General features: G+C 50.7%; 1 protein-coding gene across 2 annotated transcripts in view; it reads left to right on the top strand.

Annotated features, from left to right (window-relative positions):
• Positions 1 to 6: 6 nt before the first annotated feature.
• ATP2A3 (ATPase sarcoplasmic/endoplasmic reticulum Ca2+ transporting 3) overlaps positions 7 to 27,689 on the top strand; it is a 54,877-nt gene continuing 27,194 nt past the window's right edge. Inside the window, exons 1-8 of one of the 2 annotated variants that reach the window (XM_085557084.1) lie at positions 7 to 228; positions 20,798 to 20,815; positions 21,227 to 21,309; positions 22,464 to 22,568; positions 23,278 to 23,416; positions 26,044 to 26,124; positions 26,512 to 26,597; positions 27,128 to 27,592. In XM_085557084.1, the coding sequence (XP_085413210.1) occupies positions 111 to 228; positions 20,798 to 20,815; positions 21,227 to 21,309; positions 22,464 to 22,568; positions 23,278 to 23,416; positions 26,044 to 26,124; positions 26,512 to 26,597; positions 27,128 to 27,592 (1,095 nt within the window). In that variant the 5' untranslated portion in view covers positions 7 to 110. The remainder of the gene's footprint in view (positions 229 to 20,797; positions 20,816 to 21,226; positions 21,310 to 22,463; positions 22,569 to 23,277; positions 23,417 to 26,043; positions 26,125 to 26,511; positions 26,598 to 27,127; positions 27,593 to 27,689) is intronic. The other variant, XM_021550859.2, reaches the window with a different exon arrangement.

The raw sequence follows: 27,689 nt of genomic DNA, 5'->3' as shown, positions 1-27,689 counted from the left end.
GTGCCGGGGCGGGCCCGGCGCCGGGCGGGCGGAGAGGTGCCGAGGCATCGCCGTGCGAGCGGCGCCCCGTGTGCCTCCTGCGCCCCCGGCCAGCACCCCCGGGCCGGGGCATGGAGGCGGCGCACAGCATCCCCGTGCTCGACGTGCTCCGCCGCTTTGGGGTCAGCGAGAGCTGCGGGCTCAGCCCGGAGCAGGTCCGCCGCAACCGCGAGAAGTACGGCCCCAATGGTCAGTGCGGGAGCGCCGTGGGATGCGGGGCGGGGGTGGGATGGGGCAGCGCTAACGGGACGCCGGCATCCCGGCTGGCACCCTCGCTATCGGGACCGGGATGTGGCCGGGATCCTCCCTACCGGCATCGGGATGTGGAGCCGGAGTCTCCCCGCCGGGATGGGGATGTGGAGCGGGATCCTCCGCCGGTACCCGAAGGCTCCGGGTGCCGCCGTGGGTGTCCCCCGGAGCATCCTCCGGGGCCCGGCTGTGCGGAGGATCGGTGGGGATGTGCCGCGGGACACCTGTTGATTAGGGCAATATTTATCGGCTTTAATTAAAAGCTAATTACTGCGGGTTCGAGCGACCAGGAACGTCGGCAATTAGCGGGGTGTTAATTCCGCTGGCGGAGTGACAGAAAGCGGGGAGGGACAGCGATATCTTGTTACCAGGAAGGAAAGAGGGGAAGGTCTCCTTGCCTGCGGGTGACGGAGGGAAACCCCAAAGAGCCGTGAGCGGTGTCCTGGTGGGGGGATCTCGCTCGCCCCGGCCGCAGCCCTGGCTGCTGGGACCGGGGGCGGTGCTGGGGGCACGGTTCGTGTCCGGCCCTGCCGGGGTCGCACGGACCCGGGGACCCTCTGCGAGCGGCTGGCCATCCTCACGGGACTCAGAGGGGACTTTGTGTGTTTGGAAAGCGTTCAGTGTGCCCAGGAGGGGCTGGCTGCGGTGTCAGGACCTGCCCAGGTGATTTTAGGGTGGCTTTGTTCAGGCTGTGACCGAGGTGGGGTGTTAACTCTGCACAGGAGACAGGAGGGTTAGGGTGGTTTGCTCCAGTGCTTTGGAGCAGTGAGTCCCTTCTCAAACTTCTGCAAGGAGATCAGTGTGTAAACTCTCCTGGGCTGGAGCTTGCTGCATCTGCTTTTTGCTTGATCCTCACGGATGAGGCTAAGCCTGAGTAGATGCTGGCAGGATTGCTGTCTGCATTTCTGTGTGTTGGGAGGGCTGTGTTAGGTGGGATCAGAGGGCTGTGACTCCTCCAGCCCTGTGGGCAGCTGACCCGTGCTGAGCTGTGCTCAGGTCCCACCATCCCACCAGTGCTCCCTGTCCCAGGCTTCAGCTCTGTTCCCTGAGCCAGCATGGTCAGGGCTGCACTTGGGAGCTCTTGCCATGGAGCACCTGCACAAGCTGCAAGCAATGGAGCACCACATCTGCTCCTGTTAGGCTTGATTTTGGAGAAGGGCAGCTGGGGACCTGTCTGGTTAACTGGGAGGAGGCCCTCTGCTTTGGGGGCTGAAGGCAAAATACATCCTTAACGCAAAATACATCCTTAACGCAAAATACATCCTTAACACAAAATACATCCTTATCAAACAGGTGGCTGGTCTGATTGCAGGGTATAATTGCAGCCAATTTCTGTGCCATGCCCTGGCCCCACAGGAGCATGTGGCAGAGGGCTGGTCTGTGCTGTGCAGCAGGGTGTCACCGATGGGCATCACCGCTGTGGGGCTCCTGGTGGCTTTGTCCCTGTGTTTGCCCAAGTGAATCATCATCACTGAGTCACGTTGGCTGCTCAGTGCCACCGGGCTCTGCCTCGAAAAAGGGAGCTCAGAGCTGTGACGTAGGTGCAGAGCAAAGGGTTAGTGGTGGCAATTAGTTTGCCTTCAATTTTTTTTCTTTTTGCTTCCTCCTCGTGCAAGCAGTGGCTCTGTACTCTCCTCACTTGGCAGTTTTGTTTCCCATGCCCTCCAGCATTGGGTTTCTCACAGGCTGTTGGCTCAGAGAGCTGCTGACTTTGGGGTGTCCTGTGTCTTTCACCTTCCCAGCACAGCTCTGCAGCTCCTGTACTGCACAGCTCGCAGTGATGTGCATGAATGTTGAGAGCAGCGATGTGGGCAGTGCAACCCTCAGTGAAATGTGCTCGAAGGTTTTTAAGAATTCTGAACTTCTGCAATTTCTGAGCAGTATTTTCTCGTGGTGCAAATGAGACGTGGACAGTTTAGAACAGTTTAAAACCATGCAGATAGGGACCTGTGTGGTTTGCTTGGTTTAAAACTTTGGTTTTAAGCAAAAAGTGGCATTTTCTTCCAGCATGGTGAGAACTTGCAGGTTGTGTTGTGGCAGCAGGCACCAACCTCCTTGGCTGTGCTGGGATACCCTGGAGTGTCCTGTTTGGGAGAGCTGCTTCGGGTGAGGGTGCCACAAGGGAGCAGCTTGGAACAACGAGCTGGGCTTGGAGATGGGCTGTATTAAATTGCATTTCAGTTTAGGTTTAAATTAAACTCCAGCAGCAGAAGTGTGGGGTAGTTTGGTGACTCGTTTGAGCTCACACAGAAGGGGAAGAAAAATCTTGTGTGGCTTGAAGTGCAGAGCAGGCCTTAAGCTCCAGCTACTTTCATTTTCGCACCCTCCTGTCTCACATTCATTCATTTCCTTCTAATCTTGATCTCTAAACTGCCACTGTGGTCGTGAATCACAATCTAAAATACATAATCTTTCTGAAAAACTGCCTCCTGACATGCTTCACAGAGCTGCTGGCTGCTGCTTTTTTATTGCATTTAAAAAAATAAGAGCTGCAACGAGCTCTGACGTTAAGTGAGAAGCAGCCATCATTGGTGTGACTGATATAAAATTATTTTATTTTGGGGGGGCAGTATTCTCTTGGAGCTTAAAATTGTTTTTTCAGATCCAGTGCTCACAAACACATTTGCAGGAGGAAGCAGAGAGCAATGCTGATTATTTGGTATCTCCAGCTCATGGCTGGGGAGCCAAGCAGTGTGGTACAGATTACTGGAGTGGAAGAAGATATTTCTCCATTAGGAAGAGCTTGTGTTCTCGTTTCAGCTCTGTCATCAGTGCTGTCAGCATGGCCTTTCATTTGCCAAGGAAACTGGAGAAGCTGCAGAACATTTAGGTCTCACCATGGCAATTCTGATTCTCCCAAGTCAGTTTTAATTAATAAATGCTTTGGATGTCTCACATGTGCCTGTCAGGTGCTTCCCTATACTTCATCCCATCCCAAGCTCCACATGTTGCTTTTAGACCACAAAACTTAAAAAAGATCCCAAACAAACAAAAATAACCAAATGCACATCTGTTATTTTATAACAGACTGAGCAGGAGGGTATGGGCGTGCACCCTTCCTAAATGTAGAACCAGGGGCACAATTTCCCTTGAAATGATTTGATTTTTGCCAAGGAACAACAGATATAAACAGGAGTTGCTTTGTGGACAGACAAGTGATTTTTCTGTTTTAAATATAGCTCTGATTTATCTCTTCTAAATGGATTTCTGAGTGTAAATGAGCGTACATTTCAGGCAGGATATTGCTGCCATTAATGCGTATGCATAATTTTATTTGCTCCATCGGTAACCTAAATGGGCTGTGAATGTCAGCAGAGTCAAACTCGAGGCTTCGGCATAGGGGTGTTTATCTCATCTTGCGTTTCATCTCCTCTGACTCTGAAGCAGAAGCCCTGCTGTGGTTGGAAACTCAGCTGGGCAGGACCATCCTGCCCATCCGCCCTCCTTGGGGGCTCACCCATCCTGTTCTTTACCCGCCCTGCCCCACACGCGCCCGTGCTCTGCAGGTCCCAGCCTTGCTGAAGCTGCAGCGTTACTCAAACCTTCAGCGCTGGTTCAGCTCGAAGCCCACCAGCAAATTTGCTTGTTTTTCCCACCACACCTCTGTGTGTCTCGCCCAGGATCCCCAAATCTTTGTGTGGATTCTCCCCTGCGCATGGGCGGGAGGAGGAGACATCCCCCAGCCCAAATCCAGCCTGGGCTGTGCTGCTGCTCTCCTCAAACCCACCGAGGCTCGTTCTCAAGGCATGAGCACACATCTGAGCCCCTGTTTTGCTGGAAACACCACTGGGCTCTGATTTATTTGCATCCCCTTCCCAGGATGTGTGTGCCGGCACACGCGTGTGTCCGTGCGTACTCCGCCTGCGGCGTGGGGCTTGACGTGGAATTAGCTGCTGGCGGTTGCTAACGAGCCAAGGTTATGCTCCAGCTCTCTCTTGACAATAATAAAAAGAAGAAAGAAAAAAAAAAAGAAATAAAATTTCTATTTCACGCTGAAGTATTTGAGGTGGCAGCAAGAAGAGGGAAAGCAGCATTTTCTGACTCATCAAACTCCGCGCTCTGTTCCTCTGAGCATCGCCCACCTTCTCCACCCCCGAAACACACGCTGAACAGTCTGATTCATAAACATGCTACGGGTTGTGGGGCTTTTTTTCTCCTCCTCCAAATCCTTTCCCTGAGGAGACATGCTGAGGCATTCAAACCTTGCGAGCGCCTTCAAATTTGGGGAGAGACTACACAAAGTTTTCATAATTGACAGGGAAACTTGGGATTTTCATCTCTGTGCCATCCTCTGAGGTTACCTGCATTCACACCTACCTTTAAAAAACACTGTGAATCAAGAGCAGTGCTCAGAAAAACTGACATCTGCTGTCTAAATGCTGCAGCAACCAGGGAAGGAAGATTTGCAGGGCAAGAAGACACAGAAACTGCTGTGGGAGAAGGGATTGTGCCTGCAGGTCTTGTGTTTACCCCTGGGGTTGGTCTGCCTTGTAGCACAAGTGTTATTTCATGAATATTTTTAATCCATTGCTGGTTTTAAAGCTGGGGGGTGGTAGGGCTGGTGCTACAAAACACTGATTTAAGAGGAGCTGGATGCACTGTGGATGCCCAGATGCTGGCTTGGGGTGTGCTGCTTCCAGTAAGGGGCTGGAACATGTCCTCCAAAAACACCTTTAGCAGCAGGATCCCCCCCTTCTCCCAGGATAATCCTTTTCCCCAGTAATTCAGGTGTCTCTTTTGCCAGCCAAGAGTGCATGGCCATCCTAGAGCCGTACATACTTGCCATCACCACAAAGTCACACCTCTGCTCTTTGCCATTTCAGCACCATTGGTCTTTCTGCGTGCTTTAAGCCTTTTCTTCCCTCCAAATTTTATTTGAAGTGTTCCATTTCTGTGGTCATCTCCCCCCAGGGTAAATCCCTGAAAAATCCTATTGATAATTATGTTGCAAGTAAGTTTCCTTTCCTAAAGCTTCCCTCAAATCCAATTTTTTTTTTTTTTTTTTTTGAGTAAAAAGCCTCTCTCCATGCCTGCTGTTGCTTTCTTCCTCCCAAGGAGAATTTGAATTTTTGAGAAGCATCCAAGCTGCTGCCTTTTCACTCTGCCTTTGATCTGCTCCTGCCAAGGGATGGTGTGAGAACAGGAGGCTCCTGGCTGTGGGTTGGCTGTGTCCTGGCACAGCCATAGCCCAGGTGATGCCTCTGGCACGGACCCCGTGGTACAACCCTGAAGAGGGGCCAGGGCTGCAAATGCTGGCACAAAGCAGGGCTGGGCAAGGCTCAGGGCTGAGCAAGGGACACTTCAAGTGACTCAAAGCAGGTGGTTGTTGTTTCTGCTGGTGGCAGCTGCCCTGTGCAGCACTCGAGGCCATGGCTGATCCTCCGTGCACAAAAGCTCCCTGGAGAGCAGCGTTCCCAGGGCTGTCCTGTGATTGCACCAGGGACCTGAACTGGCCATCCAAGGGCATCAGGAACCTCACAGGGCTGCTGGCAGCCCCGAGGTGCTTCTGGTTTCATGGCCCTGAGGTGGTTTGATGCTTTTTTTTTTGTATGCTCAAACATCTGGAGGAACCAGCTTTGATTTTTCTCCCACACACAATGCTTGCAGAGTCAGTTGGGATGCTGAGACCCCTCTAAAATATTGTTGGGGGGGTTTATTATGGTTATTTTTTGTAAGCTATGAGCCAGATGTTGAGTGTTTGCATCTTGTGCCTTTTTCCCAGCTGGTGCTGCCCCACTCCTGGGGAAGGGGCTCCTCCCTCTGAGGCATTGCTGGGGCTGGACCAGCCTCAAAACCCTTCTCTTGGTCCATCAAGCTCACCTGGGGAGGGGGTCAGTGGATGCTCCATCCCCGTTAATGGTTTAATTAATCAGTCAGGGCTGTTGAAAGAAGGACTGAGAAGTTAAGAGCAACACCTGGGCTGTATTTTGTGGGGGATTAGGGCATTAAAATCAGAATAACAAACCTCTGTGGGCAGGTAATGCTGGACGTGTGGGTGCTCACATTGCACAAGGGTGCTCTTTAATTCCTACTCACTATTTTCAATGGGAGAAGCCCATCAGGACACTCACAGACCCTTGCTCAGTCCCTTGCTTCTCTCTGCTGGTCATGAGCAGTGAGAAGCAGACCTGAGGCTGTTTTCTGCTGGGCTGGCTGCTGGGATGTGGGTTAGTGCAGTAAAATGGGCTGGAAAAGTTCCAGAGGAGAGGCACTGGGAGCGGGATGTGGACCAGGAGCTGAGCATGGTGATGTTGTCTGGCACTCATGGTCTCCGTTACCAGGTAAAAATACATGATTATCAGAAGAATGTTGGGGTTTTTCTGCTTGCTTTTTTTATACTTCTTTCCTTTTTTCACTTTTCACCCTCCTTTTTTCCCTTCCCCTGGTTCTCACATAGCACACATGGATGACCTCCCATGGTGTCTCAGATGGGGTGAAGGCAATGCAGGCAGCCCCCCCTGCTCAGCTGGAGCACCTCGGGCAGGAGAAACAGCTGGGATAGGTGGGATGGATGGATGGATGGATGGATGGATGGATGGATGGAGGAGAAGGGGCCTGTGCCCACTCTGGGTGGCTGAGTGGGTGGCAGCAGGATGGAGCTGTCTGGGGTTCAGTGCAACCCAGTGCAATATTAACATGCAGAAAACTCGGAAAGCACCAACCCCACAGCCCATTTATCTGCATGTGCTAATTTTTTTAGGGGTGGTATTGTTACACATGTTTTTTTTTTTATTTTGTTTTGTTTTAATATCAGTGTTGGTAGCACTGGAAATGGAAAGTTTATCAATCACCTATATTTTTTTTAAAAAATCCCCAGTGCTCAGTGGAGCTGCTGTTGGTTCCAGTTACCTCGCTGCAAAACAGGTAGCAGAGATCTGGGCTGGAAGTGTAGAAATGTTGAAAAAACCGGAGCCAAACAGCAGCAGAGAAAATTGTGGTTACTCCAGTGTTTCCATGACGTGAGCGTGCACCGGAGGCTCCTCCGTGGGTGTTAACCCCTGGCGGGCCGGGCTGCATCCCGGCTGCTGCGGGGCCAGAATCCCCATCCCGGCAGGATTAGTGCTGGCGCTCCTCTCCACGCTGGGTGGGTGAGTCGAGCACTCGTGAAAGCAGGGTCACATCCGAGTCCAGAGAGATGCTGGATTCATCCTTGCCAGCGATTAGCCTCGGTCTGTAACAAGCATTTGCTGGCTTGCTGTGGGAACCTCCCGGTTTTTGAGGTTTGGCTGCTCGTTATCACTCTGTAAAAACTTTTCTCTTTCCCACCCGCCGAGGTGCCGAGTCTGTGGTCAGGCTGTGGTCTGGTGGTGATCCCATCTGCCTGGTCCAGGACATCCCTGGACATTCAGGACGTGTGGTGGCATCACTTTGTGACCTGTGATGGCTGAAAGCTGAAATGTTATACCTCTTGTTAAAGTCTAGATCTGTAGTAGTCCTAACCCAAAGTGTCACTGCTCTGTCATCAGAATCCTGCTAAAATTTAAATGCTCAGAAATCTGTGGTATGTGCTGATGCAGGTCCTGGCTTTGTACACTGTGGTCCTACATGAACCCACTTGAGATTATATATGCACTTACATATCCCATTTGGGATTCTATATACATGTTCTTCATTTGAGATTGTGTATGTGCATCCCATTTGGGATTACATGTGCTCCATTTGAGAGCAACATATATCCAACCTGAGATTTTTATACCTATATGTATATATATCCCACTTGAGATTTTATATATGTATACAATTTCCCATTTGAGATTCTAGATGTATGTCTTATTTGATGACCAACTAATATAACTTATTCACCCACCAATAACGTATATATAATATATATAGTATATATGTGTATATATACACATATATATGTATATATACACACATATACAGATATATACATATGTGTATGTATGTGTATACATATATAATATGTACAGTATTTTAATTTCTCTATATACAGGCATATACAGGCATATACATGCATATACATGCATATAATATAATATATATAGTATATATGTGTATATACACACATATATATGTATATATACACACATATACAGATATATACATATGTGTATGTATGTGTATACATATATATACAGTATTTTAATTTATATATATACAGACACACATACACACACATACACACACATACACACACATACACACACATACACACACATACATATACACATATACACACATATACACAATTTCCCACCCCCATCAACATTTGCAAGTAACTATGGGACACCTTTGAACAAAAAGCCCTTTATGGAGGGAAAAGCAACAAAGCAGAGGCAATAAGAAGCTGCTTGTCCCCCTGGGAGCTGGCAGGTCCTGCAGAAGGGTGAAGCACTGGGGCCGGTGGCAGGGCCACCCGCGGCAGGGTCACGGGCGATGTTTTGGGAGGAAATCCGCTCCTCGCTCTTGCGTGTCCCCTGTGCCCCTGGGTTCCTGCCCGCGGTATTTTTGCTTCGGGTGTTTCCTGCCATTTAAGCACTCCCAGGGTTTGAAAGCGGCGGGGGGAGGCGGGGAAGGGATGGAAGGGATGGGAGGGAATCCGGCCGGAGGGCTGGGCTGGGCTGGCTTCGCTTCTCTCCGTCCCTCGCAGCGCTCCGGTGCCGCGGCTCCCCGGAGCCGCCAGCTGCGGCCAGTCCCCGCAGCTGCTCCGTGTCCTCCTGGCGTGATCATGGCCAAAACGCATTTTTCCCTTAGATTTTTTTTTTGTTTTTTTTTTCCTTATCTTTCCGTAGAAACCCCCCGGAGCGCTCGCAGAGCCGTCCTCAGAGCAAATGCAAGTTTTTTTTTGTTTTGTTTTGTTTTTTGGTTTTTTTTTGGTGTTAGCTATATACTTTATTATACAGGGTTGTTTTTTTAAATTATAATTTAAAATCCTTACTTAAAATTCTTAGTATTAAAGTATTATTATTTTTTTAAATCTTTCTTCTTCTGCTTTGGAAACAGTTTTCCTTGCATCGCTCGGTGATCAAAATTAGTTGTTTTTTGGGAAAGCTGTGTGGGTGGGGGAGATTCTCTCCTCTTTTTTTCCTTCGTCACGGGGAGTGAAAGCTCGGAGATGCTCGAGGAAGAGCTGAGCTAAACTGAGCTGAACTAAAACGAGCTGAGCGGTGATCCGGGCTCCCGAATGCCGGGATCCAGCTCAGCTGGAGCTTGCCCAGCAGGAACCGCCTGCTCCCGGCAGCTCGGGATAACCCTGCCCTCACCTGCCTCTTTGCACTTTCCTTTTTCCATTCTGCAACCTCCCGAGTCAACAGAAGGGCTAAATTAAGGAATCTGTGGGGAGCGAGTGGAAAATCAAAATGCAAAGGGCTGGCTCAGCAGCGTCGGGCGGGACGGGGGAAGTGATGGAGCTCTGCTGCTGGTCCGTCCCACAGGGTTCCCCTCGGCTCAGCTTTGGGGTTTTGCAGTTTTTTCTGGGCTTTTCCACGCTTTGAGAGCCGGGGATCTTCTCTGCTCCCCTCCAGAGGGGATTCCTGCAGTGACCCAGGAGAAGGGGCTGCTCTGCAGTGCTGGCTCAGGCATTTTCTGGGGTTCCTCTTCTGTTTATAAAGCCTCATTCAAATTATTCTTCCCTTTTCCACACAAATATATTTAGATTTCCCTGTATTTTTATATATATATATATAGATATAGATAAGATTTTGTCCTTATGCACAAATATATGTTGGTATCATGTATATATAGATATATGTATAATATTTTAACTTTATAGTCACACACACAGATACTATGTATATTTGGAAGGCAATTATGAAAAAAACCCTAGCAGGGACTCGTATTTCCAGGGATCTCCAAGTATCTCATTCCAGGAAAGAAACTCCTTCAACTACACAGAAATGTGTGATCCTCAGAGAGTTCATCTATGAAAAGCATGAATTGTCCAACTTGCTCCTTTTTCCCATCCAGAAAAACAGATCCTTTCTATCCTACAGAAATTTTTTTCTTGTGATATAATCCAAACTGAGGGCTGGGTAGACTTCATTTTCCATGAAAACCCATCCAAGAGGATTGCTGAAAATAGACTGTTCTCTGAGAACAGATACCAGAAAAAGCAAAGGGAGGGGTGGAGGCAGGTCATCTGGGGCAAGGAGTTCTGCAAAATAAATTAATGACTGATAATCTCAGTTTGAGTTAAAAGCAGCTCAGTAGCACCCGTGTGGATTAAAGGACACATCACTCTGCAGATACACTGGATGTATTTTATCATCCTGATTTTATTTATCATGGGAGATGGGTTGGGATGGGATGTCGTGTTCAAACTTTGATATTCCCCACAGGTTTGCAGTGACAGAAACATTTCCTCCAGAAAACAAACAAATGGAAAAAAATACTCCAACCCAGCTCCCTCCAGACCAGAGCACATCAAGGATGGAGCTGAATCCATTCAGCCTCGAGCTTGGGGCAGGGAAAGTTTCCAGCCCAGTGTTCACAGTCTGGGTGTTCATGATCCAGAAATGCAGAATTTGTGCCCTGGGGCTTGGCTGCAGGCAGCAGCAGCATTGATTAAAACATATGGATTAAAAGATAGCAAATAAAACAAACATCAGCTTTTAGAGGGGTCAGGGTGAGCAGGCTCCTCATCTTGGCAGGGAAGGGGAAAAGATGCAGTTTGGATTTAAAAGCAATATCCCGTAGTTCTTGTTTGTTTGCTTTTTCCCCCCTTTTTAAAATTGACACTGCAGGCTTGGGGCTCTGTTTCAGTAACTTTAGTTAAATTTGTAATGTAATTTGTTACTTCTGTTTCTTGCTTATTTTTATTATTTATTGGTTTATTTTCCAAGACATGCAAATGTGATATCCTAAATGGTTGCTTACAGCCTCATGGGGATATTGGTCCTTGGGGAGGCAGTTTTGCAGTTCCCCCACTGAGCACAGCAGCATTTGTTGTGTTCTGAGCAGCATTTCTCCTCCAGAATCAAATGCATCCCTTTGGAAAAATGCATCCTAATCTGATTTTCTTACCTGGATAATATTTCAGTTCAAATATTTTTTTTGAAAAATAGGATTTTTCTTAAATCCTTTGGGATTTTTAGAAAAAAAATCCCAAACATGGTCTCACCTTTTTCTTGCCCCATTCCTGCAGAATTCAGCTGAAAGGCTCAGCCCAATTTTGGTTCCTCCCCTGGGGTGTTTGAATCTTCCTGGGGCTGGGCAATCTCTGAGCTGACCTGGCAGTGAGGGCATCACTGGGGCTCCTGGCACTGCCACCTCTGCAGCTCCCTGTGCTTGGTTTCCTAAACTGCTTCCCAGCACTGCCAGGGAAATGTTATTAAGTTTTCTCACTGGGTGTTGGAGTCACTGCAAGTGAGCAAAGTTTGTGCAGTGTGCCTGGAGGGGGCACAGATCCCCCACTGCACTGCCCCTGGCTGGGGCTGAGCATCTCAGGGATGTGGGGAGCAGCCAAGCACCCCAAAAAAATGAGACATTACTGGACAAAAATTCCAAATTTACTTAACACTTAGCTGGAAAATTAGTTTAAGGGTGATAAAGGAGGAAATAAAATAATATTTCTAGGGAGGAAGAAAAGAATATATTGAAGTTGCAGAGAATATATTGAAGTTGCACCAAGGGGGAGTTTTTGCAGCTTCAAAAGACCCCCTTGGTTGGGGTTGTGGTAATTTTGGCAGAAGGTTCCCAGGTGAAACCAGAAGCAATTCCTTACCTTTCTCTGCACTTATGGAAAGGGTCTGCTTGAAGCAGAGGTAGGAAGAAGCAAAAAATACCCAACATGACCCCGAAACTAAAAAAAAAAAATGTATGGAACCTTTAGCTTTATTTTCTTCAAGCTCCTGTAGTGGTTGTGGGGGTTTTTGGTTTGTTTTCTTCTTTTTCCAAAACCGTTACTATTTAAATGCAGATTTTTAGCTTTTCCACCCGGGAGCCGGAGCTGGAAATTCTTTCCACTGCGTTGGTGCAGGAGGGAACAAACTGCTGCTTTTAGTTTGCTCAAATAATCCATCCCTGGCTGGAGCCATGGGTTTCCTCCTTCCCACTCCCTCCCACTCCCAGAGTGATCCCAGGATCTGCTGCGGTGCTGATGGGGACAGGGGTGAGGGGACATTGCTCCAAGTCCCATTTCCCTAAGGTTTTTCTTTTCAATGTCTGCAAGGATTTATTCTTGCAAACACCACGTGGGCACTGGAGCAGCAAGCCCAAGTGGCAGCTTCATTTCTCAGAGCAAATGGGCAAAACCTTCTGGGATAAGTGGGAAATTGGCAGGGAACCAATTTGTTTTTCACTGTGACGTGGGATGAGGATGCTCAGGGCTGGGCAGGGTTGATGGCCCTGTGCCAGGACCCCCTGAACTGCAGTGAGGGGAAGCTTGTGCTGCCCAGCATTTTGGGGACGAGCCATTTCCAAGCATAAAGGAAGTTTAAAGTGGGATGGGTGAGGCTTTCCTTATTTATTTCACACTGCTTCTTGGACCATTGTTCAGATGTCACACTCCCTCCTCCATGCCTGTTTCCCTCTCCTTGGACAGTGGTGCAAGGTGGTGGTGGCTTCTCCTTCAGCACAGGGATGTCACTTCTGATTTTCTGGGGAGGAGATAGCACTGGGCTGGGTTTGCTGGTACTTTGCTGCTCTTGAGGGGCACATCCAGGATAACTGCATTTCCTAGTCCCTGACCTGCTGAGGTCAGCCCAGCTGGCCAAAAAAGGAGCAGATGATCCTTTCAGCTTTCCCTCTTGACGGGTTCTCCACTGGGACCCCGTCACTGTCCTGGGGGGATTGATGGTGCTGGGCTGGGTTCAGAACCTGTGAGTTTGAGGGTGGGATGAGCAGCAGGTCTGGAGCTCTGTCTGCCCCAGGAAGCTTTGTGACCCAAACCAGAAATTTTTGGGGCTGAATTTTTTGCCAGCCATTGACAGCATCCAGGTGCCAGTGAGGAAAGCGGTTGGATCATTTTACCCTAAAGCATTGCCTGGAAAACAGCAAGGATGTTTCTGGCCCTTAAACTGTGCTATCCATCCTCATGTGCTACTCGCCCATCCCCAGCTGAGCTGAATTTGCTTATTTTTGGGGCAGTGGATCCCCCAGCCAGAAGGGTTTTGGGCTTTTGCAGAGTGCAGGGCGTGGCTGGAGCAGGACGAAAGCTGGGCAATTACAGAAACAGCAAACCAGCGGTGTTTGCCGTGGGAGTGGGGGGTTGTATCTTGTTTATTTTATCTTTCTGGTGCCTTTTGAAGCAGCCCTGAATGAGTGGCTGTCGCTGGTGTAAGCAAAGCTCACCTGGCACACCGGAAAAAGCAGCTGTGAGGCGATAGGCAAATAAGGTGCTGGGGCTGGAGGGGCTCCCCACCCACAGCACACCAGAGCCACCAGTGCCTCTGCCCTGCAGGGGAGAGCACAGGAGGAAACCACCTGTGGCTTTGGCACCAGCTCCTGGGGCTGGTGGAGGACAGGGGAAGGGCTGAATCCCATGGGATTGTACCAGGCTGTGGTACAAAGCAGAGCTTGGCTTGGCTGTGGCATTCCCCAAGGATGGGGATGGATGCCACATCCCTGGAAGTGTTCAAGCCAGCTTGGACAGGGCTTGGAACAACCTGACAGAGTGGAAGGTGTCCCTGCCCAAAGCAGGGGGTTGGAACACGATGATCTTTAAGGTCCCTTCCAACCCAAACCCTTCTGTGATTCTGTGCCCCCGGTGCTGTGCCCGCGCCCCTGGGGTGGTTTTAATGCAGGATTATTTTTATTCCCTGTGCTGCTTGGGTGGCAGAGGCTCAGCAGGGCTGGAAATGCTGCTTGCTGCATGTGGGAACTCAAAATGTCCCTCAGACATTTTTAGAGGTTCCAGGCCTTGGTCAGAAGCGTTTTAGACCCTGGCAGGCAGCTGGAAACAGCTGTGATTTTGGGTTTGAGCCATGGAATGAGTTATCAACTTTGAAGGTGGAACAAACAGTCACAAAAGGTTAGATAGTATAGTAAAAGTAGTTACAAAACAGAGGGGAAATTTTTTAGTATTGTACAGGGGGGTTTTAACACCTGTACAGGGGGGTTTTTACTTTGTACATGGGGGTCAGATATTCTAAGATGGAAGAAAGGGGGCTGATCCTGTTCTTCCTCCTTCTTCTTCCTTACCTCCATATTCTTAATAATATTAACATTCACAAATTAATTTAAAATTAAAACCACTTAATAATATAAATAATAAATATTAAAAAATAACTATAAACATATTATACATAATATATCATAAAAAAATAACAACAACCCTAAACAAAAAAAAACCAAAACCAAAAAAACACCAAAGTATCAAAAATATATACGTCTCTACCGAAACCACGAATCAAACAACCACAACCCAAAAACACAATCTATTAAATAACAATAAATTACCTTAAAACCAAACATCAAAAAACTACAAAATTTTTCTTTAAAAACACAAGTTAAAAAAAAAAAAAAAAAAATTTCACCAGCATGCAAAACCCCAAACCAAGCCCAAAGTTCTCCGAGCTGCAGGCCTGGGGGCTCCCACGCTCTCGCTGCAGCTGTGCCTGCCCAGGGCTGGGCTTTCCGTGCGTGGCTGGTTGGGCTCAGTGCCCCCCGTGCCAAGGGGGTGCCCGGGACAGCCCCTGGCCCTGCTGGGTCTCGGGTGGCTGCTTGGCTGATGGGGTTTGACTCTGGGGCTTTTCTGGTGAGAGGTTGAGCGAGCTCTGGGGCTCTGCCCCCGCGCTGGTGCAGCAGCACGTGGGGATGTGGGTGCAGAGGAGCTGCAGGCACTGTCCTTCAGCTGCACCCTGAGGGTGCCACTGTGCCCTGGCACATGAGCAGGGCTGGCTCGGGGCTGCTGCCTGCTCGGGAGCTGTGCAGAAAGGGAAGTGAAACGTAAATTTTAAGGAATTTAGAGACTTTAGAGGAGCTAAGGTTTTAGTTAGAAATAAGCCTTACTAGAGTTAATTAAAATAATAATAACAAATGAGTAGGCCTAGATGAAGTAAGGAGTTAGTAGTTAACTAATAATTGATTGCTTGTCAGCATAATGTTTAGTTAGCTGGGTTTATAATGAAGAATATACAAACTGACAAATAGCTTTTAGGAACATAAGACAAGTGTGGCCTCCTCTGTTCTGAAACCAACTGAAGAAAAGGAAATGGGAGAGTTCTACCAAGAGTTCATTTGTCATATCTGCATTGAAAAGGTAGAAAGGTCAGAACGAGGAAGACTTCATTGACTTCCTCATTTTGGGACCCCTCCCCATGAAAGGGACACTGACCCATTTCAAGGAACAAACTATGCATGCTTAATAGCTTTTGGAGTGATTAGCATATGAAGCGGGGAATGGGATGTACCAAAATTATGAATATGGATTTGTATTTTGGGTATTCAATACTTGTATGGATAAAAAGACCCTGTAATCACCTGGAAGGTGTGGTGTGGATTTGGGAGCGATCCCGCACACTGCCCAGTGTCGAATAAACATACACTCTCTAACTTTAAACTGTTAGAGAGTTTTTGTCCATCACAGTTGGATATTGGTACTAGATCAATATCCATATTTTTTCAATAAATCAGAAGCTGAGTGGGTGAGTTGAAGTCATATCCAGCCAAGCCCCTGGATTACTGCGTTTTGTCCTCGGGGAGCATTAGCACCACTGGGCTTTGAGTGTTTGCATCCCAGATAACGCTGAGACACCCAGGCACACGGCTCCCAAACGCTGCTTTTCACACTTCTCACCTCAAGGATGAGGAGCAGCCCCGCTCTCCATCCTCGGGTGGCATTTATGGGCTGGGTGTGTGTTATAAGAGCCCAGCAAAGCCTGTCCTGCCCGTGCAGCCCAGCAGTTCTGGGGAGTGGAGGTGTGCAGTGCTGGCTGTCAGCGGGGGTGAGGCAGAGCAGACATCCCTGCAGGATGGGATCCTTCCCCTGCAGCCCTGGGAAAGGCAGCCAGTTAAAATAACAGTTTATCCTGCCTGCTGTCTTGTGGGATGGTGGAAGGATCCCAGAGCAGCCCTGCTTTATGTCACAGGACAGGAGCTGTTCTCCCAGCTGGGGTTGTTTTAGGGTTTTCTTACCCTTTTCACTACTTTTTTACTGCCTATCAGCGAAATCCAAAAGAATTGGATGCATCCTTTATTTTGTGCATCTATTTCCCCTTCCCTGCATAAGGGAAAAGATATTAAAGGCAGGGGGGAAAAAAGTGTTTACAACATAGAAATATAGCTTGAATTAAGTTATTTAGAGCAGAAAGCTGGGCCTGGACGTGATGCTCATCATTATTCTCCCATGCTCTTCCCCACATCATTTTGGGGCAGAAGTGTTTCCCATGAGGGAAATCTGATTTTATCCGAGGGAAGCTCCTGGAATGGTGAGGGAGAATGGAATTTCAGTGTTCACCCTGCAGGATGTTTGCTGTTCTGGATTGCATCCTGGACTCGAATGTGCAGGGGTTGCTTTGCCACGTGCTGGCTCTGAGTGTCACCTTGTTCCTCGCTTTCCCCCAAAGCAGAGTGGGATGCAGCACCTCAGGGCAGGATGGAGAAACACCAGCTGCTGTAGGGATGTGCTCCAGGGATTTTGGCTCCTGTTACAGCAGGAGAAACTCAGACATTTCCCTGAAGCTCCCCAGTGCCACCCTGCCCCAGCCCGTGTTTGCTTTGGCCGGGAGAGCGGGGCCGGTCCCCATGGGGACACGGGGCTGTCACAGAGCCCCGTGCCCGTGGGTGGCTCTGCTGTTTATTTACCTTCTCATCACCTGATTGCCGTGCCCTGCCACGCTGCAGGCGCCAGCCCGTGGGCTGCCAGCCCTGTTTGAGTTGGCAGGAGCTGGAGATTCACCTCCTGCTAAAATAGCCCGACGCCAGCCCCGCGTCTGCCCAGGGTGGCCGGGCTCCTTGCACGCCCTTAGAGCACCTTGTAGGGATATTCTGCAGCCTGGAATGGGCCAAACGTCACCAGGTGAGGTGATGGCACAGCGAGGAGAGATGTCGTGATGTGACAAGCTCAGAGCAAGCTGCAAATGCCCAGCAGTCCCTGGAGCTGTGGCTGTGTCCCTGCAAGGCAAAGCCCTCTGAGGTGGTGGGGCTGGGGGTGCCTTAACCCAGAGGGGACAGTGCTCTTCTACTGGTGGGAATGGCCCCGTGGCATCCAGGCTCCCACCACCCCTTGGGATATCTCCCCTTTCTTGGCTCTGCTCTCCAAAGCTGCCGTGCAGAAGAGGAGGAGCACAGGAGCCACAGATGTGTCCTGTGATGGGACTGCTCAGCTCATATTTATGGCACATGTGGGTGACCCATTTTGGGATTCTCTGAGCCACCATTACCACTTTCCTCTCTTGATGGTGTCGGTGCATTTTGTTCTGGCTGTATCAGGGAGCTCGTGAGCTCGTGCCCAGGGCTGGATTTCTGTGCTGAGCCACCATTCCAAGAAAGGGGCGATGCAGGTGCCAGCCAGGAGTTTCCATTTCAGTCTGTTTGCACTCACCATGTTGTCCCAAGGGAATGGCAGATTTGGGATTTTGCTGGTTCCCTACCTGTGGTGGGTTTCCTGGCAGGATGGGACATGGCAGCACAGCCATGGGGCTGACTGACACAGAACTTGGGGTTTGGGGAGTACAAACCCTCTTATTTCTAGTGAGACTTTGGATGTGTCAAGAAGAAGCTCCAGCCCCAAACTTTCCTGTTTTCCATTGTGTTTTTATCAGTGACACCCAAACCTGTGGGCTTGTTCTGACTTCCTGCCCTGTTTCTCGGGGTGTTTGGTGCTGAGCTGCTGCTTGAAGAGTGGTGGAAGGAGCTGCCTGGTTATCACTGTGCTCACACCTGGGGCTTTGGGAGGCGCCTGCAGCAGCGCTGCTGCGTTTGAGGTTTGGTGCCAGCGGTGTCACCGCAGTGCTTGCCCCAGTGCACGTGTTTCCTGAGCTCACAGAAACCCTTTCTGTGCTTTAATCTGGATCTCATGCAAAGCCCTGGCTCTGTGGAGGGCCCTGCTGCCAGTCCTCCTGCAAACCAGTGTGGGAGAAGCACTGAGAGCACGGTGCTCTCCAGCTGGCTGCTCAGGGGGAACGCCCAAGAGCTGTGGGACCCCAGCTGCCTCCCCAGGGCACCTGCCCGCCCTCAGCCCTCTCACCTTGCACGCTTGCACCCTTTAAAGTGGATCTGGATGGAAACAGCAGCAGCAGATCTCTTCTACTTTTAATTTTGGAGGCTCTCTGGGCTGGGCAGAGGAAGCTGGGGGTGGAGAGGAGCTGTGAGAGGCCAAGAGCCACTTTGCTCTGACACGCTCTGTAGAGTGAGTCGAAACACTAAAGGTGCTCCAAGATTATTTTTTTTTCTTTGCTATAAAAATAATTATGGGCATTGTGTACTGGTCTGTTTCTCACAGTGGCAGGGGATCAGAGCAGGCTGACCCAGGGGGAATGTGGGTTTGAAACAGCTCACAGTGGGTGTGTCTGTGAGGACTGAGGACCTGGGACAGTCTGAAGCATGAACACATTCAGGCTTCTTGTTTTCACTGGTTGGTTTAGTGAAGGTAGGTTTGGTTTGGTTTTTTTTCTAATTCCTCTGAATGAAAATAGGTGATGAAAAACAGATGGGCAGGTTTCACATCCTGCTTTCACTTAGGGCTTCTTCACACTGGGGGTGTTTGGGGGCAGCCACAGTGGTGGGGCATCAGTGTCTGCCTCGGGCTGATTCCTCTTGGACTCCTCTGGTCCCTTATTCCCTCCCAGAAACACAAGGAGTTGGAAAAACATTTTGTTTTATCATAGAACTGTTAAGGGTGCAAAAGACCTCTGAGTTCATTGAGTGTAGCCATTAACCCAGAGCTGCCCCCTGTTTCTCATCACCCCCATGGGGTGCAGAAGTACACTGAGGGATGTGAGGAGAGGAGAGGGCTCTGGGGAGACCTCAGAGCCCCTTCCAGTGCCTAAAAGGGCTACAAGAGAGCTGGAGAGGGGCTTTGGAAAAGGGATGGAGTGGCAGGACGAGGGGTATGGCTTCCCACTGCCAGAGAGTCTGGTTGGATGGGACACTGGGAAGGAATTCTTCCCTGTGAGGATGAGGAGGGCCTGGCACAGGTTATCCTGAAAAGCTCTGGCTGCCCTGTCTCTGGAAGCATCCAAGACAAGGCTGGATGGGGCTTGGAGCAGCCTGGGCTAGTGGAAGGTGTCCCAGCCCATGGCAGGGGGTGGCACAAAATGAGCTTTAAGATCCCTTCCAACCCAAACCACTCTGGAATTCTAATGGGTGCAAATGGAGACAAGCCCCCATGAGCCACCAAAATCAGGGGGGTCACTCCTGAGCCCTCCCTGGGTGAGGACCTTACAGTCTTGGGCCCAACCTTGCCCACAGCAGGGCCAGCACACCCCTGCTGCCCCGGAGCAGGAGGATTCCCTTGGAGGGTTCCAGGGTTTGAATTTTGATGCCTTTTTGAGACTACCTGAAAACAGAGGCCAGACAAAGTTAAGAGAATAAAAAGCAGTTTATTTATATTTATTGAAGGGCCTTCAGGTACATTTAGGGCAGATGAAGCCCCCCAGGGGCTACACCCAAAATGGACAGTGGGTCACAGGTTTTCATGTTTTTGTAGGTTTGGTCCATTTGCATATTGGGGGTTGATCTCCCAATTCCAGCTTCAGGTAATGAAGTCATTTAACCCAAGTTGGCTTCCCCCAACTCACTTTTGTTTCCATCTCTCAAGGCCTGAGGCAGTGAGGTGTCCTTGATTGCCAGGCCTGGAGAAGAATTGCTGTGTCTGCCCAAAATGGGAAAGTAGCAGCTCACACTGCACATGGAGTTTAGAGTTACACACTAAAGAACTGCAGGATAACAAATATATATAAAAAAAAAAAAAGCTAAAATGTTAGGGCATCACCTTGTCCAGTGGTCATGGGACCTGTCACTGAATGCAAAGGTCATGATCACCTCTGGGGATGTGGGAATCTTGGGCATACTGTGATGGGTCTTTGGAGCCCCTGGGTTTCTCTCAGGTTCTGCAGGTGCCTGGGCTTGTGTTTGTCTGGAGCAGTGTGGATGGAGGCTCTGCACACACTGGGTGGGTTCAGGAGGACAGCTTGGAACAGCTGAGCATCACCTTTGGGTTTGTTTCCTAGAGCGTTGCAAGCTGTAAAGTACAACAGATTAATAGGAAATATGGTCTGAAAGTTACAGTCCCCAGTGGGGCTGTATTGGGTTTCTGGCAGGGCATTTTATGGGATGGTTGGACTTCTGTGTCTTGGATTTGGAGAGGGCAGCTCCTGAAGAATATTTTCTTAGGCAGGCTGAGTGTAGGAACAAATGCTGCCACAGCCACTTGCAGCAGGGAAATGATGTTTCCAGGGCTGCTTACTTGGTGTTGGACTGAGAAGTTTGAAGACAAGCTGTCTTGATGTGGGAATTTGTGCAGAAGAATTTGCATTTTGGGGTACTGAGTGAACTGCTGGGCATAAGGGAAGGGGTTGCTAGTCTGGGTCCAAATCACTAATGATCTTTTTATTGTTCTCATTTGTTGCTGTATTGTGCTCCTTGGGCTGTCGATGAAAACCCACAGAGCTCCCTGCAGAAGAAGGTAAGTCATGGGCTGGGGTGGCAGCACATGCCTTGAGTCTGGGTGAGGTGTGCTGGGGACAAGGAATAGGGAATCTTTGGGGTCTTTTAATCTTGGTTGCAATCCCAGAGAAAGCTGGGACAACAGTAGAACTTACCTGTGGTGGTGAGGCTACCTCTGTGAATAGGAGGATTTTTAAAACCAGGCCCAGTAAAAGCAGGGCAGTGCCAGAAATGGAAGCATTCCATTTCAGAGAGAAGCCCCCACTGCAATTCTGCATGTCCTCACCAATGCCCATGGCCCAGGGGCACTGGAGCAGCCCTGAAGCAAGCAGGGATGTAGTTCTGTGGGTCTTAGGGCCTCAGTGGCCTGCCTGTCTTCTGGGGATTTTTTTGAGCACTGACTGTGCTTGGCTTCGTGTTTTCCCATCAGGAAAGTCCCTCTGGGAGCTGGTACTGGAGCAGTTTGAAGACCTACTCGTCCGCATCCTTTTGATAGCAGCTTTTCTGTCCTTTGTGAGTACCCAGGGCTCGGGGTGGCACCTCCTGGGGCACACACAGCCTGGGCTGACATCCAAGGAGGAATGGAGAGCAGCTGCCTGTGGCATGAAGGAGATGCAGCAGCAGAGCAGTGGTTCCTAGGGCATAGTGGCACTGTGTCTGCCTAAAGATGGGGCTGGGGGATTTTTCAGTAATGCTGATCAAAAAGCACCAAAAGTGATATCAAATTGCTCCCTGGTCTGCCTTCTGTTTGCACGGGGCTGATGATTTGAGCCTGGTTTGCTGTGCACAGCACTGAACTGTCCAATTTTGCTCACAATCTACCTTGGGAGCATCTCTGCATGAGGAGATGTTTCCCACCAAGGTGCTGGAGAACAATTGGGTTTTTTTTTTATATTTGGCAGCAGGATGGCAAAGCTGAGACTCTTGTTTCTTCCTTTAGGATGTGACCCATGGGTAGATAAGGGGGAAGGCTGGTCCCTTGTGGGGTTTAATACATTCCCAAAACAACATGCAGTGGAGTGACTGCAGGTAAAGCAGGTGTGGAGCCCTGTGCCAGAGGTCAGGTCCTTGTGCCAGTGCCTCTGTGACAGAGCAGAGAGGTGCTGCTGTGTTGACACAGCGCAGGTCGATGAGCAGTTAAATGGAGTGGAAATATTTGTGTGTGTGCTTCATTTGTACTATGGTATGAGGCCTTTGAGGGATGGAGAGGGGGGCTCAGGGTGGTAGGAGCCACAAGGTCAGTCCCTGCTCTGCAGAGCTGCTCTTGCTGCACTGATAACTCGTGCTGCTGCACTGACCTTTGCTCAGGAGGGGCTGCAGTGCTGCCTGGTCTCTCCATTCATCAGCTCATGGCCATGGTCTCCCCACGGGAGCACTAAACAAAGAGAGAGGCTTTCCTGGTGCAGACACCCACTCAGGCATTGCCTGGCTGTTTGCTCCAGCCCCACTTGTTCAATGCTTCAGCTTATCTCAGCAGAGGAGTGGAGGTTCCAGATGTGGGACGTGGCAATTCCACTCTGACCAAGCCGTGTGGCTCTGGCCACCTCCAGGTTGTTTCTTCTGCAGCAAATAACCACCTTGTTTGGCTCTTGTTTCCATCATCCTTCTTAAAATGTTGCTGCTCTTGTTTGAACCGCACTGTGCTCCTTGTTTTCCCTTGCCACCAGATCCTGGCCTGGTTTGACGAAGGAGAGGAGACCACGACGGCGTTTGTGGAGCCCATTGTCATCATCATGATCCTGATTGCCAATGCTGTGGTGGGTGTGTGGCAGGTAAGGCCCAGCCTGCCCTCGGGGTCTCTGCTCCACGTGGCTCAGACCCTTCATCTAAAGGTCTGGCTGCTTCATGCCCCTGCAAACTCATTTTCCAAAAGTTCAATTTCCATGTTGGCCATACTTCCCCATGTCCCTGCACATATGCTCAGTTGCTGGCTGCCTCTTGGCTCGTTCTTTCAGTCTTTCTTTGGCAATTCTTGTAGGTTGGAGCTTATCTTGCACTAATCCAGGCAAAAGCTGCTTGTCTCCTGCCCAGATGTATTTTTCCAAGGGAAGGTCTTTGCTCTGTCCACCAGAAAGCCACAGTGGCTGCTGCCCCTCACCTCACTGTGTCCCTCCTGGGGGATGAGCAAACACTTCAGCCAGTGGTGCTCCTCTTTTCTACCTATTCATTATAAGGCCATTTATTTATCTGCAGCTTGATCTGAGGTGAGCTTGCTGGATGGGAAAAAATGGAGTTGGTTGGGATACACTGCTTTTCAAACCAAGAATGAGATGATCAGCCCCAAAGGTCCAGGATCTGGGGTGGTTTAAGCCAGCAGGAATCATTGTGCAGAGGCTGAAGGTGCTCGTCCCATCCATGGTGTAAATGGATTCCAAAGCCAGGGCTGGGGTTTGGGGCTTCCTGTCTTTGCAGGGGGTGGGGAAGGAGCCTGCTGGCACCAGCAGCTCTAACACCAACAGCTCTGCTCCTCCCTGCTTGCAGGAGAGAAATGCTGAGAGCGCCATCGAGGCCCTGAAGGAGTACGAGCCCGAGATGGGGAAGGTGATCCGCGCCGACCGCAGCGGGGTGCAGCGGATCCGCGCCCGCGACATCGTCCCCGGGGACATCGTGGAGGTGGCAGGCAGGTGCCACCACCCCAGGGCCTGGGCTCGGATGGGGAGGTGCTACTGGCCAGAGGGGACCCCAAAGCTGAGGCTCTTCAGCCTGCCAAGGCTTCGCCTGAGCACCAGGCAGCAGAGAACAGCAGAAAAGAGGAGAAAGGATCCATTTGTGACGCAGGTTTTGTGTCTCGGGAGGGTTTCCCCTTTTCCTGGAGGAGCTAGGAGAACTTTTAATTTTCTGCCAAGATTCCCTGTTTCTGGAAGCAGCTCTCCCACACACATCTCTGGACAGGGTGTGGGTGAGGGGCCAGAGCTGGGTGCTGCTGCTGTGGGGAGGTGCCTTGGAGGGTGACAGGCAGAGGGGACGAGCTGCAGGGTGCTTTTTCCTCTGGGTGGGTTGTACCCCCCAGCCCTTCTGTTGGAGCTGTGCATTCAGCACAGCTTGCCTGGGGGTCTGCTGCCTGCCCCAGCAGAGCTGAGGAGGATTCATTCCAATTATTCTCTTTTGTTTGTTCCTAAAATGATGCCGTAAACCCCAAGAGCCACAAAAGTAATCCTCTCCTTTCCTCCTCATGGCCCTGCTGGTGGAAACATGCTGCAATCCCTCCTGTGCCCAGCCAGCTTGCTGTTATTTATGTCTTCTAGTTGGGCTTCAGCTGGAAGATGAATAAAAAAATAATGGAGGGAGGATCAAGCCAGCCAGATCCTCAGCTGGATGAGCTGGCAGCACTCCCAAGCCAGCTCTGACAATACAGGCCAGCTGCTGACCTGGCCTTTAATTAAACTAATGAATTATGAATAAAATTCTGCCATCTCTCCCCAAATGAAGTGCATACTGCCTGCCCATCAGTGGCCAAATATTACTTTTTAATGGCACAATCATCACTGCATCTGGAATGGAAAGAGATGGGCTCTCTGGAGGGCTTTTGCAAATTATTAGCAAATTGTGGGTTTAGGAGGTTATGGAAAGTGGTGAGGGTGCTGTCAGGTGCCTGATAGGAAAGCACACCAGGAGGAAAAGCTTTGAACGTGCCATGGACATCCAGGTGATGCCCTGGATGTGTGACAGCACAGGCAGGAGGGGCTGGCTGCTGTTTGCATGTGCAAATGCAGGGAATTTGGCAGCAGGGAGCAGGAAACCTGCTATGCTGAGACAAGGAGGTGTGGTTGGAGGTTGGCAGGCTGCTCAAACCCAGCTGAGTTTTGCCCTTTGGTGACAAGGCCATGGAGGTGAGTCCTGGTGCAGGCAGCTTTTGCCTTTGCCAAGAAGCACAGGCAGAGCATCTCTTTGGGAGCTCCGTGGGTTGCTGTGACCCCTGTGGTGCTCAGGCAGGGCCAGTGGCCACGGCCAGGCAGTGGCCTCCTGTTTTCTCTCTGTCTCTGGAGAGCCTTGTGGTGCTGGGGGCATCAGCACACGTTCAGCACCTGGCTAATGGCCGGGCCAGGTGGGATAAAGGAGGCACTGTGCACCGTGGAGCAAGTGCCACCCCTGTGGCACCAGGGCTCTCTCTGTCCCTGGATGTTGCAGGACTCTTCCCCTGCAGGTTCAGCTCGTGTTTGTGAGTCCTCCTGCCTTTCCCAGGGGAAGAGGAGCTCCTTGCTTCCTCTGAGATGCTCCAGCCCCCTTGAACAGATGCAGTCTGAGCCTGTGCATGACGTTTTGGGGAGGTCTGTGCTGCCACCCCCAGCTCAGTGTGCCCAGACAGGTGTGACAGGGACAGACAGGGAGCAGGGGGGTCTGGCTGATGTTCCTGGAGCCTTGGGATGTGCAGCTGGAAGAACTGGCTGGGTGGTGGAGCGGCGCCAGCCCCCTCCTGCTGCTCTGGGGGGGTTTACGAGCCCTGGGAGGAAGGCCTCGTTAAAGTCTGGGGTTTGAGAGCATCGTTAGCAGCCAAGCCAGCAGTGTTGTGTAAGGGATGGGAGGGGCTGGGAGCCAGGGCTCCCTCGGCCTCAGTATTTCCAAAGCATCGGAGCGTGGCTGTGTCCAGCCGATAAGGGAGCAGGAGGAAGAACCAGGGGGAAGAAACCCAGCGAGAAAAGCAGCTTAAAATGTTTTGTTTTTTTTTTAAGGAAGCACAAGTGCCTTGGAGAGTGGTGTTGGGTGGCAATAGATGGGGTAGCTTTCACCTGTGCCTACTGTGTCGTGCCAGGAGAGCCAGGGATGGTTGTTTGTCTTGGACACAGAAGATTTTCCACTGTTAACAACTTCCAGTCAGCCCAGAGAAACCTGAAGCAGGGTTAAAACTGGTATTAGGAAGCTCAGATTGCTTCAACTTGGGGACATTCTGTTTTTTTTGCAAGTAAGAGGCAAGATGGGGGTGCAGGGAGAGTTTGCAGGGAAGAGGAAAGACAGGGACATGTTGGGGAAGGGGATGCAGCACAGCAGGCAGGGCACCACCAGGGTTTGGCTGGGGACAGGTTTGTAAATTACAGACAAAATGAAGCTTTAACAAAGCTGTAAATGCAGAGATGAGGTATCCCAGTGCAGGACCCTTTGCCAGGGTCTGCACCCCTCATTACTCCAGGCTGGAAGGTGCTGTGCACCTGCACATGGCTGGTCTCAGTTGAGGGTTTGCTGTCCCCATTCCCGGGGTCTTGGGTGCTGCCAGTGCCACCTGAGCGAGCTGCTGTGCTCCTGTCCTTGCAGTTGGTGACAAGGTGCCAGCAGACATCCGGATCATCGAGATCCGCTCCACCACCCTGCGGGTCGACCAGTCCATCCTCACAGGTGCGTGTGGGCCTCGTGGAGCAGAGGCAGCTTCCTTCTGCTGTCTTCCTGGAGGCCACTTTTGGAACTGGTGCTGGGATAAGTGCTTTGCTGGGGTGGGAAAGGGTGGGAGAGCAAGATTTAGATGACGCTTGGACCTTCCCAGGTCCTCAGAGTCACAGCATAGGTGAGATGTGTCTGGTGCTTGGGTTTCCTTCCAGGCACAAAGCTTGGGGCTTTCCTGTGTGACCTGTGGGGTTGGACATCCCTGTGGTGGATGTTTGGGTAGTTTGGTGGCAAAGTGCTGCTCTGGTAGCTATGGGGTGTGTGATGCAGGCTTGGAACAGGGATGAGCTGAGGCTGGAGTGGGAACATGGGTGGTCCATCTCTCCCCTCTTGTCTTGGCAGGGGAGTCTGTGTCGGTGATCAAACATGCCGACCCCATCCCTGACCCCCGGGCTGTCAACCAGGACAAGAAGAACATGCTTTTCTCTGTAAGTCCCTTACACCTTTCTCCACCTCTCCTGTGGTTTTCCAAAGTGCAGAGGCTGGTGGATGTGGGAGATCTCTGAGCAGACGAAGGGAGTGCATGCATAACAGCTGAATCCATAAAAAGAGCCCCAAATCCATAAAAATAAGAACCTTCTTCATTTGGATTCCATTTGGGCTGTGGCACATAAGGCCTTTAAATACCTTGGGCAATCTCAGAGCTCTTTTTTTTTCCGTCAAGTGGGATGCATTATGGATGGGGAGGACGTTTGTGGTTGAGCCTGGAGCTATTGCAAATTTGGGTTTCCTCCTTTCTCATGTTCTCCTCAGGCAGAAGTCATGTCCTCGAGGGGTTACAGCTCTCAAGAAGGGCTCTCCTGCTCCTTAGGGTGGGTTTATATAAAACCCAAGATGTCCCATTTTCCACTTAACCAAAATCTCATGTTCTCCTTTCACAAAGAGCAACCCTTTTCCCTTCCCAAACCGAGAGGTTTCATGCCCACATATCCCCTCCTGTCCTTTCCTCCCTTCCCAGGGCACCAACATTGCAGCTGGGAAGGCCGTAGGGATCGTTATCGCAACAGGGGTGTACACCGAGATCGGGAAGATCCGAAACCAGATGGTGGAGACCGAGCCTGAGAAGACGCCCTTGCAGCAGAAGCTGGACGAGTTCAGCCAGCAGCTCTCCAAAGTGATCTTCCTGGTGTGCATCGCCGTCTGGGTCATCAACATCAGCCACTTCAGCGACCCCGTGCACGGCGGCTCCTGGTTTCGGGGCGCCATTTACTATTTCAAGATCTCGGTGGCGCTGGCGGTGGCCGCCATCCCCGAGGGCCTCCCGGCCGTCATCACCACCTGCCTGGCGCTGGGCACGCGCCGCATGGCCAGGAAGAACGCCATCGTCAGGAGCCTGCCCTCGGTGGAGACCCTGGGCTGCACCTCCGTCATCTGCTCCGACAAGACCGGCACCCTCACCACCAACCAGATGTCCGTGTGCCGGGTGAGAGCGGGGCTGGGGCCACGGGTGCAGGGCGGGTGCTGAAGTGTTGGACTGAGCCCTTTTCTGGTCCTGAGATGGGGCAGCTGAGAGGCCTTTT

Source organism: Lonchura striata, chromosome 19 (assembly GCF_050655825.1).
Source record: "Lonchura striata isolate lonStrDom1 chromosome 19, ASM5065582v1, whole genome shotgun sequence".
NCBI lineage: Eukaryota > Metazoa > Chordata > Aves > Passeriformes > Estrildidae > Lonchura > Lonchura striata.
Note: the sequence above shows the minus strand (reverse complement) of the source record. Positions and strands in the feature narration are given on the sequence as shown.